Source organism: Epargyreus clarus, unplaced genomic scaffold, assembly GCF_041222505.1.
Source record: "Epargyreus clarus isolate Ecla_fem2 unplaced genomic scaffold, WU_Ecla_fem_2.2 ptg000035l, whole genome shotgun sequence".
In the NCBI taxonomy this organism is placed as follows: Eukaryota; Metazoa; Arthropoda; class Insecta; order Lepidoptera; family Hesperiidae; genus Epargyreus; species Epargyreus clarus.
Window position 1 is genome coordinate 2,741,564 of NW_027332240.1, and position 19,719 is coordinate 2,761,282.

Sequence of the window (19,719 nt, forward strand, 5' to 3'; positions counted from 1 at the left end):
ACCAGTATAGTATAAAATAGTATAAAAATAATATAACGCAGTAAATATAAAAAAAAAGTTGTATAAGTTGAATAAACATGCAGTAATGTTTAGTCTTTTTATTTAATTTGAATATTTATTACTTTCTGATGCGAAAATCTAAAGCATCTCTTTAAGGAGCATGACTTACTAGCCTCGTATATCTATAAGTTATTATATTACTAGCGAAATTATTTTAATAATACATCCTACCAAATATAAGCTACCTGTAGTTAAGCCTGCAGAAATGAGTTTTTGATCAATTTCATTGATTCTCACGATCAATCACTCAAAGAATACCAAGATATCAGCGTGGTCTGATAAACAGTAGGATAAATACTGATGTTCCAAAGGATGTAACTATCTATTCCGAGCTCCACCATGAAGCTACTGGTAGTGGTCCTAGCAGCAGTGTCTTGTGAGTAAATAATATTATTACATTACATAACATAGTATTATTCGTCTTTATTTCATTTGCCATGTCTGTTTTATTTGATGTTTTAATATTTTAATTGATTATAGATTTTTTTTAATTTGTTCTTACATTATAACCTGTACAAAATTTACTAGAATATTTTGTACGTGTTATAAATATAACCATATTTTTATACGGCAGATTCAGAGCCTCATAAAAATAACGCACAAACCTTGTTCTGTGCAACATTTTTACTTTTTAACCGACTTTAAAAAGGAGGTGGTTTTCAATTCGGCCGGTATATTTTTTTATGTATGTACACGAATTACTCCGCCGTTAGTGAACCGATTTTAATAATTCTTTTTTTATTGTGTAGAGGCGAGCTGGAAATTGGTCCCATTTAAATATGGTTAGGATCCATCGATGGGTTCTGGAGAAAATAAGGGGAATTCCTCCACCCATGTAAATATAACAGCCATAACTTCGCCGTTTATGAACCTATTTTAATGCCTTTAATTTCGTGTGTGGACAATTGCTACAAGTTAGTCCCATTTAAATATGATGAGAATCAGAGTGGGTTCTGGAGACAAAATATGTAACTCCTCAACCGATGAGTATAATTAAGTTTTATTTGAAGATATTTGGTGTAGGTGCTTTTTTTTTTTTTTTTTGTTTACGAGGGGGAACCTTCAAAAGGTACCCGGTGTCGTGGGAGCGACGTAGGGTTATGTGGGATTCTTACCGCACTAAAACCCCCCCGGTGGCCGTCCTCGGCGCTGCGTAGAGGGCTCCGGGATCTCCAAAGGAACGCAACCGGAGCCCTCTTAGCGCGTTGCCCCGTCGGGCTCCGCCCAGGTGAGCTTGGCGCTCGCCACACCGTCTGGTGCGTACGACGGTATGCGACCACACATACCGCCGTCCTTCCCGGGGCCGCTGGCTGGGCGGTTCGAGCTCCCACTCTTGCCACCCGCAACCCCGGAAGCCCCCTTTTAGTCGCCTCTTACGACAGGCAGGAGATACCGTAGTCCTATTCTACTCCCGAAACCACACGGACGTTGGTGTAGGAGCTAATGAAATTACAAAGCCAGTTCATCATTGACTATTTAAGGGTCTGATAATGTGGCTCGGAGACAAAATATGTAACTCCTCAACCGATGGGAATAATTGAGTTGTGTTTGAAGATATTTGGTGTAGGTAGGTTAATATTCCATTATGGATTATTACCAGACTGCGGAGGGTAATGAATTGAATCTCACAGAAAAAAAAAATTGTCATTAAACAAACGTTATGTAAAAGATATATTATTTGATAATAATATATAAAACGGTGTGGTCTGACGCAGCCCCAGCGCTATGTACCACTCGGGTACTCTATGTACCACAGCCCACTAGGTTAAGAGCCATTGTATGAAATATTTAATTTTTAAAAAGATGTGTGTTATGGAGTTTCTTTCGCCGCTTCCATGACGTCTCCATGACGCAACACCTTGTGAAGTGGTGGTAGTTGTATTAACTTTTAAAAAGTGCTCTGTAAAGAATCTATTTTGAATTAAAAAAAATAATTTGATTTGATTTGATTGTTTTTCGAGCGAGCCTAGTTAATGAATGAGAATGAGAATTCTCATACTTTATTTAGGAAGCCCTATATTCCAAATGGCTTGACGTATATCAACATATGTGGTGTGATAGTGGCTACATTACATACCGTTTCAGTTTACTATTACTGCGACGACGTACTTTTTATCAAAGTTTTAAAAATATGATTAAAACACGATTCGTAATGCTTAAAGTCTAATTAAGTACACGCACCAAATCGTGACAATAAATATAATAAATAGTTAGAATTGTAAACTACCTGTAGTTTAGCCTCATGAAAGAATCTTTGATAAATTCCATTAATTTTCACTATCAATCAATCAACGAATAACAAGATATCAATGTAGTGTGATAAACAGTAGGATAAATAATGAAGCCCCATAGGATTGAATTGTCTACTTCGAGTTCAACCATGAAGCTATTGGTGGTCCTACTTGCTGCAGTATCTCGTGAGTATATAATATTTTCTTATGTACTCTTTGGGTAAAGAATATTCCCTAATGAAGATGGGACTTTAGAAGACAACAAATATTTTAAGTACCTACATTATGTTACAGTATGCGCTGGTGAGGATATTCCTCAGGTGCCAGGGGACAATAGTCACTATGTGGAGGGTGTGAGCCGGTACATCTGGATGCCTGATGGTGACGAGGTTCCTCATCTGGTTGATCTTCACGAACCAGTCGCCGAAAGTGTTCTTAATGAGAGAAATGGAGCTAATAACGAATACTGGCTCTTCACCAGGTAAATGGGCGTATACGTATAAGGAAGGGAATAAACAATACATCTTGTCCTAGTAGAAGAAGATATATTCTAGATAAGTCAGTCAGTCAGACTTTATATAGAAATTGATGTAGAACAAGTTTTCTTTTTGGTGATTTACACATTGGTAGGAATTATTTATTCCATTGATAAACTATTAGGAACTATTCTGAATCTATACTGTAGCGTATTGTTCTCTTTTTAGACGAAACCCCAACTCCCGTCAAGTGATTCGCCGTAACGACGTCAACTCGATCAGGAACTCTAACTACAATGGCGGCCGACCTCTGATGGTCATCGTGCACGGGTGGAACGGCAATGGCAACTCAGGAATGAACGGTCTAATCCGTGATGCATATCTCGCAGTCGCTGACGCTAACGTCATTGTTGTCGACTGGCGTGGTCCAGCCAATGGCCTCTACAACGCTGCTGTTCGCGCCGTACCCAATGTTGGGCAGTTCCTGGGCGACTTCTTGGTGTGGCTCATCAACAACGGCGGAGGCAACTGGAACAACGTCCACTTGGTCGGCTTCAGTCTTGGTGCTCACGTTGTTGGCAACGCTGGTCGTAGAGCCGGCGGTCGCGCTAGTCGTATCACTGGTAATTTCTGATAAATATTACTCATTTTGCTATGGTAAAATCTGTTTATTTCAAACCAAAGCAATGAGCATAATTATAAGTTTCATACTTTCAGTATTAGCATTTTTACCTACTCTTGCTACTGACGCTAATTTTAGAGTTTTCTTATTATTAATATTGACTTTCTTCGGTCTTCACTTTTTAAGGTTTGGACCCAGCTGGTCCTCAATGGGGCAACACCGGTAACGCTCTGAGAGCCGCTGACGGACAATACGTGGAAGCGATTCACACTGATGGTGGATTCCTGGGTATTATGGATCCGATCGGCAGGGCTAACTTCTACCCGAACGGAGGCCGCAACCGTCAGCCTGGGTGTAGTAATAGCAACTGTTCCCACGGCAGGGCGCCGTACCTCTTCGCCTCCAGCGTCAGGACCAATCACTTCAATGGCAGACTGTGCAACAACTTCAACCAGGCGCAGAATAATCAATGCACTGGAGCCAACTTTCGCATGGGCAACAGTATCTTGAACAAACGCGGGTAATTATCACAAATTATTCCCAGTATTTCCATGTACGTTACCTATATCTTTATTAGTAACACTACCGGTTGCTTGTCGGGATAAGACAGTCACAGTAGTTTTACTGTCCTCAAACGGACTATAAAATCAATTCTTACTCAGAATTAAAACTTAAAAACTATATACCCTAGCAATGTTGCCTGAGATACTCTTTTATGCAAAGTTTTGCGTTATTGTGCAACCTTCTACAATACTATAGGTATGGCCCGCTGAACATTAAACGTGATACGGCTACAATTTTCACATTATTTTTAAATCTCCCTTTTTTGTCTATCTACCTGTATAATAAGAAAGAGACATAATTAATTTTGTAGATAAGTGATACCAACTGACACTGACATTGAAATGTGAACTCGTCCTAGAATATTATTAATAGAAACAAAAAGCAGATTGCTTAAAAATATAGCCTATGCCACCATTTAAACGAATCCCGGACACCTCATACGTTATAATTTATGAAACCGTTTGGGTTGCAGAGCTTGTAAGAGAATGATACATACATACATACGCTGGAGAAACATTACCCTCCCCACTCGGATAAAATAATACTTTAAGGTGTTACAGTAATTAATAATAATTATTTTTTACAGGAGCGGTCTTTACGGATTGACTACAGGCGCGAGCTGGCCTTTTTAAGAAAATGAATTATTTACGTAATACTTAATACTTACTTACGTTAAATATATGATCATGGGAATATTATGAATAGTTTTATTTTAATACTCTACCCGTCTGAAATACCAAATTGTGCTTTTTTTTTGTAAATTTGAAATACTAGTTAATTATCAGTAACATAGTAAATAGATCTGGCTGTTGTGGACAAAACAATAAATTTGTATTAAAAACGGTTGTAAAATAAGCTTTAGAGAGCTTTAGAGTTATGAAACGCTATTCCGATGTATATAATTACTTCTTACAAATAATACTTCATCAGGTTATACGATTTTAATAGATATTTATAAGAACTAAAACATTATACGACGTTTTCATTTGATCAAATTACTCGAAACAAAATAATTCTATTATTATTATATCTGGTGTACGATAATAAACCCTAGTATAAAGTACACGAAGAAGAATATCCAAAATTGTATTACAGATACACGAATTGACTGCAGTCTAAAAAAAAAATACATGATCATAATCATAATCATGATCTTTATTGCATCATGCAGTTATCACATACATATAAAAGTGTTACAAATTTTGATACAGTGGCATGAAACCCTGTAAGGGTATAGCAATTTAAATGAATTATAATTAAACATATTAAGCTAATGTAACAATAATTTAAAATTTTCAATTAGGATCAGTTAATTTTACAATTTCGTATGGTGATACCTAGCTCTATAGTTGCAATTTTAAATGCATTAAAATGATAGGGAATACAATGTCAAAAGCAATATACATACATATACATTACATATATATACATTAGTAACATTAACCAGTCAAGAAACTGTACAGTAAAAAAGTTTTTTTTCGGCAGCTTCCCTTTATACAACACGTAACAGTCGTTCTATCTCTTTCACTCCCTTATTTTGTATACTCGGAATTAGGAACCAAAGGGTTTTCTGACACATTTAAATCAATATTTAATCGTAAAATGTCGAGTCTATTTCAAGAGTACAGATAATAAATCTTCTGATAAAACTATGTAATTCCTTATTAAGTAGTAAATGCTTAATATCTGACGTTCTTTCTAGTTTTGGTAAAAATACCGCGGAGATAGGTGACTTTACCTTATCTGGGGTTGATTACAGATTTCCATAGGCGGCAGTAGCCACTTACCATCAGATGGACTGCATGCTCGTCTGCTACTCCTATATTATAGAAAAATATTTAATCTATGAAGGTTGAAATTTTATACCCATGTTTGGTTCGGATGACAAGGCATAATTAGCTAGTGAGACTATTCTAAATCAAATATTATGATAGACTTCCCAAGATGGTGGATATGCAGACATGAATGAAAAATGACCCCCCTATGGTTAATGAAAGTTTTCTGAGAAAAAATACGGTAAACAAAATGACGTTACTTAAAGGCTTGTTTATTTTAATTTCATTTATTTAAATATAACCTAATACTTATTTACAGCTTTATTATTACCCGACTGCTAAGGGAGAGTTATGTATTTCCCGTGTATCTTGTATGTTTGTCTTTCTTTATTTTATTGGATCTAATAAACGGCTGAATGAATTTCAACAATTATGTTGTCATTATATTTGTCACAATGACCCAAGTGCCCTTAGATAGGTGTTAGAGCAAAAAAATCAAAATGGCGGATTTTTGGCGCGAAATAGTAACATATTAAAAAAAAGTTAACCGAACCTATCGAGTAGGGTACCAAATGAAAGTAAATTAAACGGAGATTATAAAAACCTATTTGTATATACATATATAAAATAGCAAGATGACTGAATGACTGACTAATAAAATTACTAATTTATGTTTCAGAAATCAACGTACAGCCGAAACCGTATAGAGTTCTGAAATTTTGCAAATAGGTTTTCTATATAGCGTAAATAAGTACTAAGAAAGGCCTTTTGGAAATTCCTTTGTGGTTCGACTTCGGTGGCACCACCGCCACACCCATTTCTTCGTAATAACAGCAGTGTTAGGCGCTGCTGTGTTCCGTTTTGAAGGTTGTAGTAAGGGAGATATACTTTTCCGAGGCATTCCAGCTTAGTCCTCAGGGGTAGCAGCGCATCTGGCCCTCAGGTAGAAATATCTTATGCTATCTGGGGTTGATTACAGATGTCCATGGGCGACAGTAGCCACTTTCCAATCAGGTGGACTGCATGCTTGTCTGCTACTGCTATATTATAAAAAAAAATAGTATTTGGCTTAATGGATAGGAACAAGGATACACCTATTTATTCCCATCCGAAAAATCAACCCCGTAGAGGGTAAAATAGGGGTTGAAAGTTCATTGGAACAACCCTCAGATTTAAAGCAAACCCTATGAAATTATTTATTTGGCGTGCTGAAAAAAGATACCTCCTCTACCTAAAACTAAAGAGGTAAAATAAAGGCTGGAACTTTGAATTACTGCATTTATATATTTTATAGAGCGTACCTAAATGGTGGATTTTTTCGCGAAATAGTAACACGTTTTAAAAAAAGTTAACCAAACCTATCGAGTAGGGTATCAAAATAAAGGAAATTAAAAGGAGATTACTCATACATTATATATATACATATATATAATCGAGATGACTGTCTGACTAAATGAGTAGTTTTGCTGTGCCAGAGTTCAACGAGAAGGGAAACCGCTGAACTTTATTGTGCTGGAATTTTACTCATAGGTTCTATATAGCATAAATAAGCACTACGAGGATGATATAGGAACATCATCATCATCATCAACAACCCATTACTGTCCCACTGCTGGGCACGTGTCTCCTCTCAGAATGAGAAGGATTAGGCCATAGTCCACCGCGATGGCCAAGTGCGTATTGGTAGACTTCACATACCTTTGAGATTTTTTTTTATAAATCTCTCAGGTAGGCAGGTTTCCTCACGATGATTTCCTTCACCGTTTAAGCAAATGATAATTAATTTCTAGTACGCATATAATTTTTGAAAATCAGAGGTGCGTGCCTGGGATTTGGACCTCGGACCTCTCGATCGAGAGGCCGACTTTCTTAATCACTAGGCTATCACTGCTTCATGATATAGGATAATATTGTTTAAACAGATTTTGATATTGAAGCAGATACCTACTTTTAAACTTTGTAGGTATTTGGCTTTCTGGATAAAAATAATGAAACGCCTATTTCACCGTTTTAGGAAATTCTACTTCAGCCTTTTTAGTGCAGTCGGTTTTTTTTTATTTTTTTATTAAATGCTTGTATTTGTCGATATGTGTCGTTAAAGCGACGGTACTTGCGCAGTCTGTGTTATAGGGTGGGTTGCATCGAAAGCCCCTTTAAAGTTTGCGTTAAAATTAAATATAGATAACAATAGCTTTGACGGTAGCAATGGAATGTAAACATTCTGTGTTGCACCAATTATTTGTCATTAATGTCATTTGTTTCGCCGTCAACACAATTTTAGTCGTCGTAGACAGTTCCCCTATTATGAGTTTTTACGTTTTTACATACATGACTGTTTTTGTATTAGTTTACGTATTTGCCCATATATTTCTAATTGCGCCCCTAGCAGATTGTATCAGAACTGAATTGGAAATGTATGGGAAATACGTAAACAAAAACAATAACAGTAATTTTTGTAAAAACATTAAAACTCATACTAAGGGTACTGATACGGAACTTGACAAATACAATAACTTTAACGAATCGAAGTCGAGCGATTAATGTTAAGTGTTATTTATGACGTATTTTTTTTAACCATGGATCTAAAGTTAAAGTTACATGACCCAACACTGTATCGACGGGTCCTACGTAAACTGGTGCAAGTGCGTTTTCACAACTTTACAGTAGAGCGATTTGAATGTTCTGATGCGTGTAACTTTAACATTATTCAACGTACATAGCTAAAATTTTAAAATGGTATAGTTGAATCCTTTTCAAACAAAACTGCATTTATAATTATTAATTAATTCTGAAACTTTGGAAAATAGCTGTACTTGCATTTGTGTAGCTTGTTTTTCTTAAAGTGCCACAACGTGTATACTGGTATAAGTGGCACTTACACCAGTTTACACTGTTGCATGATTTATTTAAAATTATGACTTTAAAATAATAAATCATTACTTGAAATATTTTATGCTTCACCGTGTTAACGTGGTTATGGCCTAAAAATTAGAAACAAAAATATTATTAAATATAGTATTTCTTTAAAAATAGAATAAAAATAACGCAAAACTCTTTCCACTTACATCAGTGTGACGCGTGCGCGCCAGTAGCGTCGCAACACGCTTACTGGTGTAACGTTCACTTGCACTCGAGCGTCGCGCAGTCCGGGACCACGTAGACTAGTATAAGGGACTTACAACAGTTTTCACAGTCCTTATTCCTTAGTCCTCACAGCGCAAAATAGTATTATTTGCACCAGTTTACACGTTTTTATCGCCGAAACTTATTTTATTTTTTATTTTTGGAAAATATTTTTTCAGGATATTAAAGAATAGGTTATTTAAGTACGGATGATGCAATAAAAACGTTTTTGACATTTTGCTACTTGCATAATTATAACGCCTGTATAATTAAAAGAGAAAACCCGAAATTAAACATATTATGCTTATACATCATCAGGCGTTTAGTCCTCTTATATTAAATCCGTAATATTTTTCTACCGGCCGGCTTTCTTTCAGACCGGCCATTCTGACGGTCACAAGAGGATGTACAAATAAGCCTGTCGCTTAACATATTAACGTAAATTGATAAATGAATGGTAAAATATTTTAATATGACAAACCTAACACTGCTGATATGATCAGTAAGTTGCGTATCAATTGAGTGATGATACTTAATCATCATTAATTTTATAAATATACATATTCCTACATATCTATGCATATTTTAGACATGACTGTTTTGTTGTTGTCGTAATTATTCTTTGGGAAGGGGATCTTCCCTTCCCGGATAATAATTGAGCCATTCGCTCAATTATTATTCGGCAAATTATTATTTATTGAGCAAAGCTCAATGATCATCATGATTTTGGGGAGCGGCCGCGCTTCAATACTCAGTTCGAAGCTTGTACCTTCATTTACGAGATGCTGAGAAAACTTTGATAGCGTGATTCAGAAAGACTCGTAGAGCCATCTCGTCCAGGGTTACAGAAAGTAGCTACAATTAGATCGTTAATTTGCAAATATATCTTATATATAAAACTCTCGTGTCACAATGTTAGTTACCGTACTGCTCCGAAACGGCTTTACCGATTTGCACCAAATTTTATATGAATATTTAGTAGGTCTGAGAATCGGCTACTACCTATTTTTCACACCCCTAAGTGATAAGAGTTGTTCACCCTTAACATTTTTTAAATATATGGCAACACAACGATTGCCGGGTCAGTTAGTTAGCGTAGCGAAAAAAATTCTAAGTCTATGGCTAGTATTAAGAAAAAATGTAGGTAAAATGCGTTTGTAAACCTATTGTAAGTCTTTGGTAAGGTTTAGTCAACTTAAATATCGGATTATGTTGTTCCAAGAAATGCCTGCTTTTATGCGTCAACAAGAGTGAGGTAGTATCATTACCTTTATCACTGATAACTGTAATGATACTACAATGATAAATAGATCACAACCAAGTCTGTGACCACAAGTTTTCCAAAACAAAAGATAATTTCAGTGTTTTTTATAATTAATTATGTGATTATGACGTTGGTGGCAGATTATACATGGTGTTTTCAATATAACCATAGAAATTGGAAACAGCGGATTCATATTATGAATCATTTTATGAATAAATGAAATTATGTATTTTTGATATCCCACAAGAGGGTCAAGAGGAAGAGTTGAAACTTTTATTTTTAAATTAGGTAATTTTGGTGCAAGCGATATAAAAATTGTTGGACTTTTTGATAAAAAATAATATAAACAGTATAGTATGAAATAGTATAAAAATAATATAACGCAGTAAATAATAAAAAAATGTAACGTAATAAAACTTGCAATAAGTTGAATAAACATGCAGTAATGTTTAGTCTTTTTATTTGATTTGAATATTTATTACTTTTTGATGCGAAAATCTAAAGCATCTCTTTAAGGAGCATGACTTACTAGCCTCGTATATCTATAAGTTATTATATTACTAGCGAAATTATTTTAATAATACATCCTACCAAATATAAGCTACCTGTAGTTAAGCCTGCAGAAATGAGTTTTTGATCAATTTCATTGATTCTCACGATCAATCACTCAAAGAATACCAAGATATCAGCGTGGTCTGATAAACAGTAGGATAAATACTGATGTTCCAAAGAATGTAACTATCTATTACGAGCTCCACCATGAAGCTACTGGTAGTGGTCCTAGCAGCAGTGTCTTGTGAGTAAATAATATTATTACATTACATAACATAGTATTATTCGTCTTTATTTCATTTGTCATGTCTGTTTTATTTGATGTTTTAATATTTTAATTGATTATAGATTTTTTAAATTTGTTCTTACATTATAACCTGTACAAAATTTACTGGAATATTTTGTACGTCTTATAAATATAACCATATTTTTATACGGCAGATTCAGAGCCTCATAAAAATAACGCACAAATCCTTGGTCTGTGCAACATTTTTACTTTTTAACCGACTTTAAAAAGGAGGTGGTTTTCAATTCGGCCGATATTTTTTTTTTTTGTATGTACACGAATTACTCCGCCGTTAGTGAACCGATTTTAATAATTCTTTTTTTATTGTGTAGAGGCGAGATGAAAATTGGTCCCATTTAAATATGGTTAGGATCCATCGATGGGTTCTGGAGAAAATGAGGGGAATTCCTCCACCCATGTAAATATAACAGCCATAACTTCACCGTTTATGAACCTATTTTAATGCCTTTAATTTAGTGTGTGGACAATTGCTACAAGTTGGTCCCATTTAAATATGATGAGAATCAGAGTCGGTTCTGGAGACAAAATATGTAACTCCTCAACCGATGGGTATAATTAAGTTTTATTTGAAGATATTTGGTGTAGGTTCTAATGAAATTACAAAGCCAGTTCATCATTGACTATTTAAGGGTCTGATAATGTGGCTCGGAGACAAAATATGTAACTCCTCAACCGATGGGAATAATTGAGTTGTGTTTGAAGATATTTGGTGTAGGTTCTAATGAAATTGCAAAGCCAGTTCATCATTGACTATTTAAGGGTCTGATAATGTGGCTCGGAGACAAAATATGTAACTTCTCAACCGATGGGAATAATTGAGTTGTTTGAAGATATTTGGTGTAGGTTCTAATGAAATTGCAAAGCCAGTTCATCATTGACTATTTAGTTAGGTTAGGTTGGAACATATAAGACAATATAAAACTAAGCGAGCAGGGCGCGGCAGCGCCCTGCGAGCGAGCGGTTCCAATCAATGTAAATTCAGACCTGAACTTCATTCATGATCACGTTTATACAATTTTATATTGTATTAATATAAATTTTATTATGTCATCACTAAAAAGGGTGAAAATTTTTTTAACAAAAAATACAACCGACTTCTATGACACTACATATTAGACACGCTGTTTACATCGTTATCCAACGAAATATACAGAGCACCGACTTCAGAAATATGTACTAAACCAACATTTATTTGAATTATTTTTTACTTTGTAGTGACATAGAAGTCGGTTGTAGTTTTTGTTAAATTTTTTTTACTAAATAATTTTTAGTTTGCCGAAATAATAAAACATTGGTTATATTTAAAAATAATAACGTTATAATGATATATTTGTATCTTTCTATTTTGTAAGCTGAATATAGGTTAATATCTGATGGCGTTCCAAAAAAAAATCGATTCGTACAAATAGAAGAAGCTTTGGATAAGATAACGCTAAAAAGTTTCGTGACAAGTTAGACAATCAAAAACAGCTTAAGCTAAACCAATATCAGCTGAGTTTTCATTAAATTATTCCTTTACAAGTTTGGAAGGTTTTATAATTTTGCCTTAATTGGTGCTTATATCAACATTATGTTACAGTGTGCGCTAGTGAGGATATTCCTCAGGTGCCAGGGGACAACAGCCACTATGTAGAGGGCGTAAGTCGGTACATCTGGATGCCTGATGGGGAAGGCGCGCAACATCTGGTTGATCTTCACGAACCAGTCGATGAAAGTGTTCTCGATGAAAGAAATGGAGCTTTGAACGAATACTGGCTCTTCACCAGGTAACTGACAATATAACTATGAAAATTAAGTAAATAAGTTTAATATTGATAGAAAATGTATGATTTAAAACTGGTAGATAATTTTATTTTAACACCGCAAGACTCTCATATTGGGATTACTAATTAGTAATGGACATCAAACATTATATAAAGTGCTTGGAATTAAGCCCTAATATTTTATCATTACCTAAAAACACTACATTATAAATAATATAGTTAGTAATTATCATTATCAATAATGTATTCTCCCTTACTATTGGACTTCTGCTCTTAAAACGAATCAAACAAAGCTCATAATTCAACATGGTGTCAAATCAGAACTTCGCTTTAAAATGTATGGTTCGAGCGTAGAGGAGCCACTGCCATTCGTATTTCTAGCGTGAAGCGGTTCTTATATTTCGGTGGAACAGTGCAATCTAATGATTGAATTAGTATAAAACAATAAAACTGATAATCTGCCTAAAATATAAAAAGAAAAGACTCCTATTATTCCTATCTGTCGTATAATCATTTCTAAAGTTCACGATATGTATAACCTCCAGATGAAGTGTCCGATAATAGTAACATATTTTTTATTCAGGCGAAACTCTAACAACCGTCAACTGATTCGTCATGGGGATGTCAACACGATTAGGAACTCTAACTACAACGGCGGCCGACCCCTGATGGTCATCGTTCACGGATGGAATAATAACGGCCACTCTGGATTAAACGCTCTAATCCGTGATGCATATCTCGCAGTCGCTGACGCTAACGTCATTGTTGTCGACTGGCGTAACCATGCCAACTCCCCCTATAATACTGCTGTTCGAGCCGTACCCAGCGTCGGGCAGCACTTGGGCGACTTCGTGGGCTGGCTCCTCAGCAACGGCGGCGGCAACTGGAACAACGTACACTTGGTCGGCTTCAGTCTTGGTGCTCACGTTGTTGGCAACGCTGGTCGTAGAGGCGGTGGGCGCGCTAGTCGTATCACTGGTAATTCCTATTAAGTGTTACTTATTTCCTTACGTTACAGTCAATTTATATAAAGTTGAAGCAATTGGACTATCTATATTATGTACTTTAGTTTCCGCTCTTTAACTTACTATTTCTGCTTAGCATAACTTTCAATAGAAAAAGCGCTTATCGATCATTTATTGTAACGTTCTTCTCTTCTTCCTTTTTAAGGTTTGGACCCAGCTGGTCCACAATGGGGCCGTAACAATAACGCTCTGAGAGGTAGCGACGGACAATACGTGGAAGCGATTCACACTGATGGTGGATACCTGGGCATTATGGATCCGATCGGCAACGCTAACTTCTACCCGAACGGAGGCCGCAACCGACAGCCTGGTTGCTCAAACAGCGCTTGTTCTCACGGCAGGGCGAATTATCTCTTCGCCTCCAGTATCAGGACTAACCACTTCAATGGCAGACGGTGCAACAACCTCAGTCAGGCGCAGAACAATCAATGCACTGGAGCCAACTTACGTATGGGCAACAGTATCTTGAACAAACGCGGGTAATTGACAACTTTAACTCTCATATTCATATCACTATCATTTGTATGTATCAGTAATAGTACCGACTGTATGATCTCGACATGAGATAGTTAGAGTAGTTTAACTCCTCATAGGGCTGAATAATCAAGCTTTAAAAATCTCTTCTTACTGGAAATGTACTGAATACCGTACTTAGCTCAGCAATATTGCCAGATATATTGTCTTACTAAGAAACACGAAGAACACATAACCACGTAAACACGTTACACTTAAAGTATTACTAGTCCATGGAAATGTTACAATTTAAAGACCGAATATTGCATTTTTAGAGGACAAAAATATTGTAAGAATATATTTACCGTAAAAAACAACAATAAGTTAAACATTTCGTTTCGACCGGATTCTCATGAGCATTGATGAACCCGGTCAACTTTGGACCGCTGTAACAGCGTTTTCAATGAATGAAATAAAAAAAAATATAAAAAAGTATAAAAAATACTCACTTTTCACTTATAACTTGTTTAATTTTTAATTTAGGACAAAAAGTTATATAAATATATTTGTAGGCAAAACAATTTGCTACAAATTATGACGTTGCATTTTTTTTATAAGACGCATAATTTCCGAGATATCGCGAAAAAAGTGTTTTCCCCCCATTTTCCAAAATGGCGGCCGGAGGACAAGGGTGCCGACCCCACAAACTTGAGGTTAATTCTTCTATTGACCCCCCACACATGTCCCAAAAATAAAATTGTGTCCTCTAAAACTGAAAAGCTCAAGTAACATTTCAATGGACTATACTGTAACCTAGTGTAACACTAATTTATTTGTCATTTGTCTTTACAGGAGCGGTCTTTACGGACTACGTACAGGAAGCAACTGGCCTTTCTAAGGAAATAAATAAACTGCATAATAAAAATATACTGTTTGCTAATAGATACTAATAGATACTAATAGATACTAATAGATGATTGCTAGTCGTTTTATTTAAATACTCTGTCCATCTCAATTAATGTTAACCATCCTATTAATGAGACACTTAAGAGTGGGACTGTGGAAGAAGTAATTTATGTCTTTTCTCTTTTCTCCATTATGTTAGGTACATATTATCATCGTCATAATTATATAAAGAGGCAAAGACAAAATAATTCAATTCAGTTCACATTTTCCCCTTTTTTGGCAACAGATATTGTTTTTAAAGGAACTTACGTAAAGTAACACATAGGCTAGTGCGTTCGGACAGCTAAAATTTGTCCAACACACTTACGCTACCGTACGCCGTACCGTAGGCGTGCTACGGAAGCACTTACAAATTGTCAGTTACAATATTTTTCTTATACCACTACCGGATCGGAACGCGACCTCAAATTAATGATAAGAATCAGTTATTTTTTTTCGGGATTACCTATCTTCCACATATCCATTCTATCTTTACGATGTGCATATAAGTATGATTTATTAATTACAGATTGCGTTATCATTGCATAATCTGGACATGAAATCTCTCTGTAATGCCATATTATTAATTTAAATGATTAGATTATACGTATGTGATAAAAGTAAGGAATGTATCAGACACATAACAACAAAAATATAAGGACGAATAGACAACTGGTATATTTAATTGAATTTTTAATCATATATAGTAAAAAAATCGAAGTCATTAGTGTTATCGACCCCGTTAAAAGAAATTCATACCTTAAAAAACCCTTTCTCCCAACTCAAGACATCTTCCTATTCGATTTAATGCTATAATGCCCGTACATACAATGGAAATAAAGTTGAATAGAATGATGACGAACGAGATCTGACGTGGTTCATAAATATTATTTGTACGCATCTATAATACTTAAATTAACCTGTTAGCTAGAACTTAGATGGTAACTTATTAGTTTATAATCACGGGGAATACATGTTGGTAACCGTAGCGTACATCTCAAACTTAAAACCGATTTTATGGAATACCAATTTTATATACTTAACGAGCTTTTGCCCGTGGCTTCGCTCGCGTATCGAAGTAATATTTTCATCCCCTATTTTAACCACTTGGGGATAGAATTGATCAAGTTCCTTTCTTAGCGGATGCCTACGTCATAACATCTACCTGCATGCCAAATTTCAGCCCGATCCGTCCAGTGGTTTGGGCTGTGCGTTGATAGATCACTATGTCAGTCAGTCACCTTTCAGTTATATATATTTAGACTATTTGGTCCCCTATTTGGTTAAGTTAATATTCCCTTTCACGTTTTCCCTCATCATCACATATGCAAACGTAATTTAACGCACGTAAAACGTAATGATAAACACAATAAAGTTTTGCCACAACAAAAGATAAAATTAGTGATTTAGGTAATTAATTATATGATTATGACGGTCAATTTGACGAAAAACTATACATGGTGTTTAAAATTCAAATATATAAAATACTTACATGCTCAATCTAATTATTTATAAGCGTGTTGAGTGTACACATTTGAGGGTGTATATTATTTTAGACAAAAATTATCGCGGAATCGAGACATCAAAAATTAACGGTGTAACGGAAATTGCGTGCGCACTATGTAACGGAAATCAGGCGTCCACATTACAGTAAAAGAATACGTTTAGCAACTTGCTGACCTATTTATATAGTTTTCAGCTTAGAAGAGTAGTAATATTAAATTATGGATTTTCACCTGACTGCGGGGTAATGTTTTTCGAGTGTGTCTCATTCTCATTCACTATTTAGGAAGCCCTACAGTCCAAACGATTTGATGGATTTTGAATTTTGTAAGTTAAGAGGGTAACAATAATTGAGGCTACAATACATATCCTTTCAGTTAACTACTTTTAAGACGACGGACTTTTTGTTTGTATAATGAGTCCTAGTTTAAAAACTATGATTAAAAATATGACTTCTAAACACAGACCTGTATTTGTTTTGCTTCTAAAGCTTACATCCTAATTAAGTACACGCACCAAATCGTGACAATAAATATAATAAATAGTAAGAAATGTAAACTACCTGTAGTTTGGCCTCATAAAATAATCTTTGATAGATTCCGTTGATTTTCACTATCAATCAATCAACGAATATACGAATACGAAGATATCAGTGCAGTGTGATTGTAGGATAAATAATGAAACCTCACAGGATGTAATTGCCTTTTTTTTTCTTTTCGAGGGGGAAACCTTCAAAAGGTACCCGGTGCCGTGGGAGCGACACGGGGTTATGTGGTACTTTTACCGCACTAAAACCCCCCCGGTGGCCGTCCCCGGTAGAGGACTCCGGGATCTCCAACGGAACGCGACCGGAGTCCTCTCAGCGCACTGCCCCGTCGGGCTCCGCCCAGGTGACTTTGTGTCACCACACCGTCTGGTGTATACGACGGAATGCGACCACACATACCGTCGTCCTTCCCGGGGTCGCTAGCCGCGCGGTTTGAGCTCTCACTCTTGCCGCCCGTAAAGGATGTAATTGTCTACGGTGGGTTCAACCATGAACCTATTGGTGGTCCTACTTGCTGCAGTATCTCGTGAGTATTGGGTTGTGTAACGTTAATTTATTTGCATTTACAGAAACGGTCTTTTCGGATTGACTACAGGCGCCAACTGGCCTTCCTAAGGAGTTAAATCAATACCATAATAATAAACCCTGTTTAATATGTATGTGACATATATTATTATATGCATATAAATGGTTTTATTTGAATTTTCTGCAATATTCACTTTTACAGCCCATAGACATCCGCAACCAAACCCAGATAAGATTAAGATATAAAACCCAGATTCTTATCTGAGGTCGCACAGAAGTGTTGCTATCACTAAGGACTAAGTTGAAACGCCTCGGAAAAATATGTCACCCTTAACTAGAGGTGTGACTGATATATTAGTAATAGGTACAGGTATTATAATACAAGCCATGTATATTCATATTAGGATAGGCGAATATAGAGTAATAGGTTACCAGGTATTAGTCAAATAATAGCGACGCGTAATAGCGCGGCGAGCAGGCGAGTCGCCTCGTTATGACAATATGATTTGCCGGCCGCGGTCATCTCCTCTCATTCACTCGCCGAGCGAGTTAGACGAGTTGCACCGGCGATAATTTCTTATTTTATTTATTTTTATTTTATAATATAGGAGTAGCAGACGAGCATGCAATCCACCTGATGGTAAGTGCTACTGCCGCCCATGGATATCTGTAATTAACCCCAGATAGGATAAGGTATTCCTACCTGAGGTCGGCCACAGATGCGCCGCTACCCCTGAGGACTAAGCTGGAACGCCTCGGAAATGTCTGTCTCCCTTACCACACCCTTCAAACCGGAACACAGCAGCGCCTACCACTGCCGTTATTAGGCAGAAATAGGTGTGGCGGTGTTGCCGCCGGAGTCGAACCACAAAGGGTTCTACCACCTTCAAATTATTTCTTGTTGCACCCGCGATTGTTTAAATAAATATATTACTTATTCACTTTAGTTTTCGACATATTTCTTTAATTTTTAATTAAATTGATTAATAGACTTACGAAATGTAGAGTCATATTATAATAAATATTTCCCAAATAACAGAATTTTGTGTTTTTGTACTAAAATATACAAAGGTGGGGCCAAATTTGTAGCACCCGCCAGAACACTTTCATCCTCTCTCCTGACTATTTAAACATGTGATTTAAATTCTTACAAGTAAATAAAACGTACAATAAGTTAAAATGTAGGCCTTCCAAGAATAATTTTATTAAAATGTTTTTTATTTAATAATTATGACACTTTAAATGCATCTAATGTGCCCCTTTATAGATTAGTAAATATTTTTAATTTCTGATTAAACCTAAAATAAAGGGTTTGCAAAAATAGTAAATTTACGATATACTTATATAGATTTTTCCTAAACTGATTGCCTAAATGGGTCATATAGTAGTAAGTAAGATTTTATGAATGAATAAAAGTGTTATCTTATTTTTAATGCGTTCATTTTTAACTCTTGACAAAGAGTTAGGATAGTTTTTTCATAATAGGAGTAGCAGGTGAGCATGCAGTCTACCTGACGATAAGTGGCTACTGCCGCACATGCACATCTGCAAGTCAACCCCAGGTATGATTAGATATTCCTACCTGCCGTCAGCCACAAATACGCCACTACCCCTGAGGACTAAACTGGAACGCCTCGGAAACGAGTCAGTCCCTTTCCCCACGAAACAGAACACAGCAGCGCTTAACACTGCTGTTATCGGGCAGAAATAGGTGCAGCGGTAGTGCCACCGGAGTTAAACCACAAAGGGTTCTACCACCTTCTCAAAAAAATTATATCAAAATGACTTTCGAAAATTGCATAATATGTAATATTAATTGACCTTTTATTTCTGTACATACCATACCAGTACCTTTACCATGAGTTTTCAAAACATCCCACAATTTTACGTTACGTTTACTCAATCCATGATTCTGTTCCGTTTGCTTAGTAGACTAAGTAAACGTAACAATAAGTAAGTGCTCAAGTCTTGTTGTCTACCTCAC

General features: G+C 36.0%; 3 protein-coding genes across 6 annotated transcripts in view; 2 read left to right on the forward strand and 1 right to left on the reverse strand.

Moving 5' to 3' along the window:
- LOC140756506 (sodium- and chloride-dependent transporter XTRP3) overlaps positions 1-19,719 on the reverse strand; it is a 147,499-nt gene that overhangs the window by 81,831 nt on the left and 45,949 nt on the right. The gene's annotated exons all lie outside the window — the stretch shown is intronic.
- LOC140756486 (pancreatic triacylglycerol lipase-like) lies at positions 400-4,644 on the forward strand. The gene is made up of 5 exons (XM_073091999.1): positions 400-436; positions 2,586-2,772; positions 2,996-3,390; positions 3,576-3,909; positions 4,540-4,644. The coding sequence occupies exons 1-5, from the start codon at positions 400-402 to the stop codon at positions 4,583-4,585; spliced, it is 999 nt and encodes a 332-aa protein (XP_072948100.1). The 3' UTR covers positions 4,586-4,644.
- On the forward strand, positions 10,869-15,155 carry LOC140756461 (pancreatic triacylglycerol lipase-like). The gene is made up of 5 exons (XM_073091974.1): positions 10,869-10,911; positions 12,554-12,740; positions 13,321-13,715; positions 13,908-14,241; positions 15,068-15,155. Exons 1-5 carry the CDS (start codon positions 10,875-10,877, stop codon positions 15,111-15,113), a joined length of 999 nt encoding a protein of 332 aa, XP_072948075.1. The 5' UTR covers positions 10,869-10,874; the 3' UTR covers positions 15,114-15,155.

Excerpts from the sequence above, each read along its gene's own strand:
- LOC140756486 (XM_073091999.1), top strand. The coding sequence starts at position 400 with ATGAAGCTACTGGTAGTGGTCCTAGCAGCAGTGTCTT. Across the intron at positions 3,391-3,575 it reads TCGCGCTAGTCGTATCACTG|GTTTGGACCCAGCTGGTCCT; the intron begins GTAATTTCTGAT and ends TCACTTTTTAAG. Across the intron at positions 3,910-4,539 it reads AGTATCTTGAACAAACGCGG|GAGCGGTCTTTACGGATTGA; the intron begins GTAATTATCACA and ends TATTTTTTACAG.
- LOC140756461 (XM_073091974.1), top strand. The coding sequence starts at position 10,875 with ATGAAGCTACTGGTAGTGGTCCTAGCAGCAGTGTCTT. Across the intron at positions 10,912-12,553 it reads GGTCCTAGCAGCAGTGTCTT|TGTGCGCTAGTGAGGATATT; the intron begins GTGAGTAAATAA and ends ATTATGTTACAG. Across the intron at positions 14,242-15,067 it reads AGTATCTTGAACAAACGCGG|GAGCGGTCTTTACGGACTAC; the intron begins GTAATTGACAAC and ends TTGTCTTTACAG.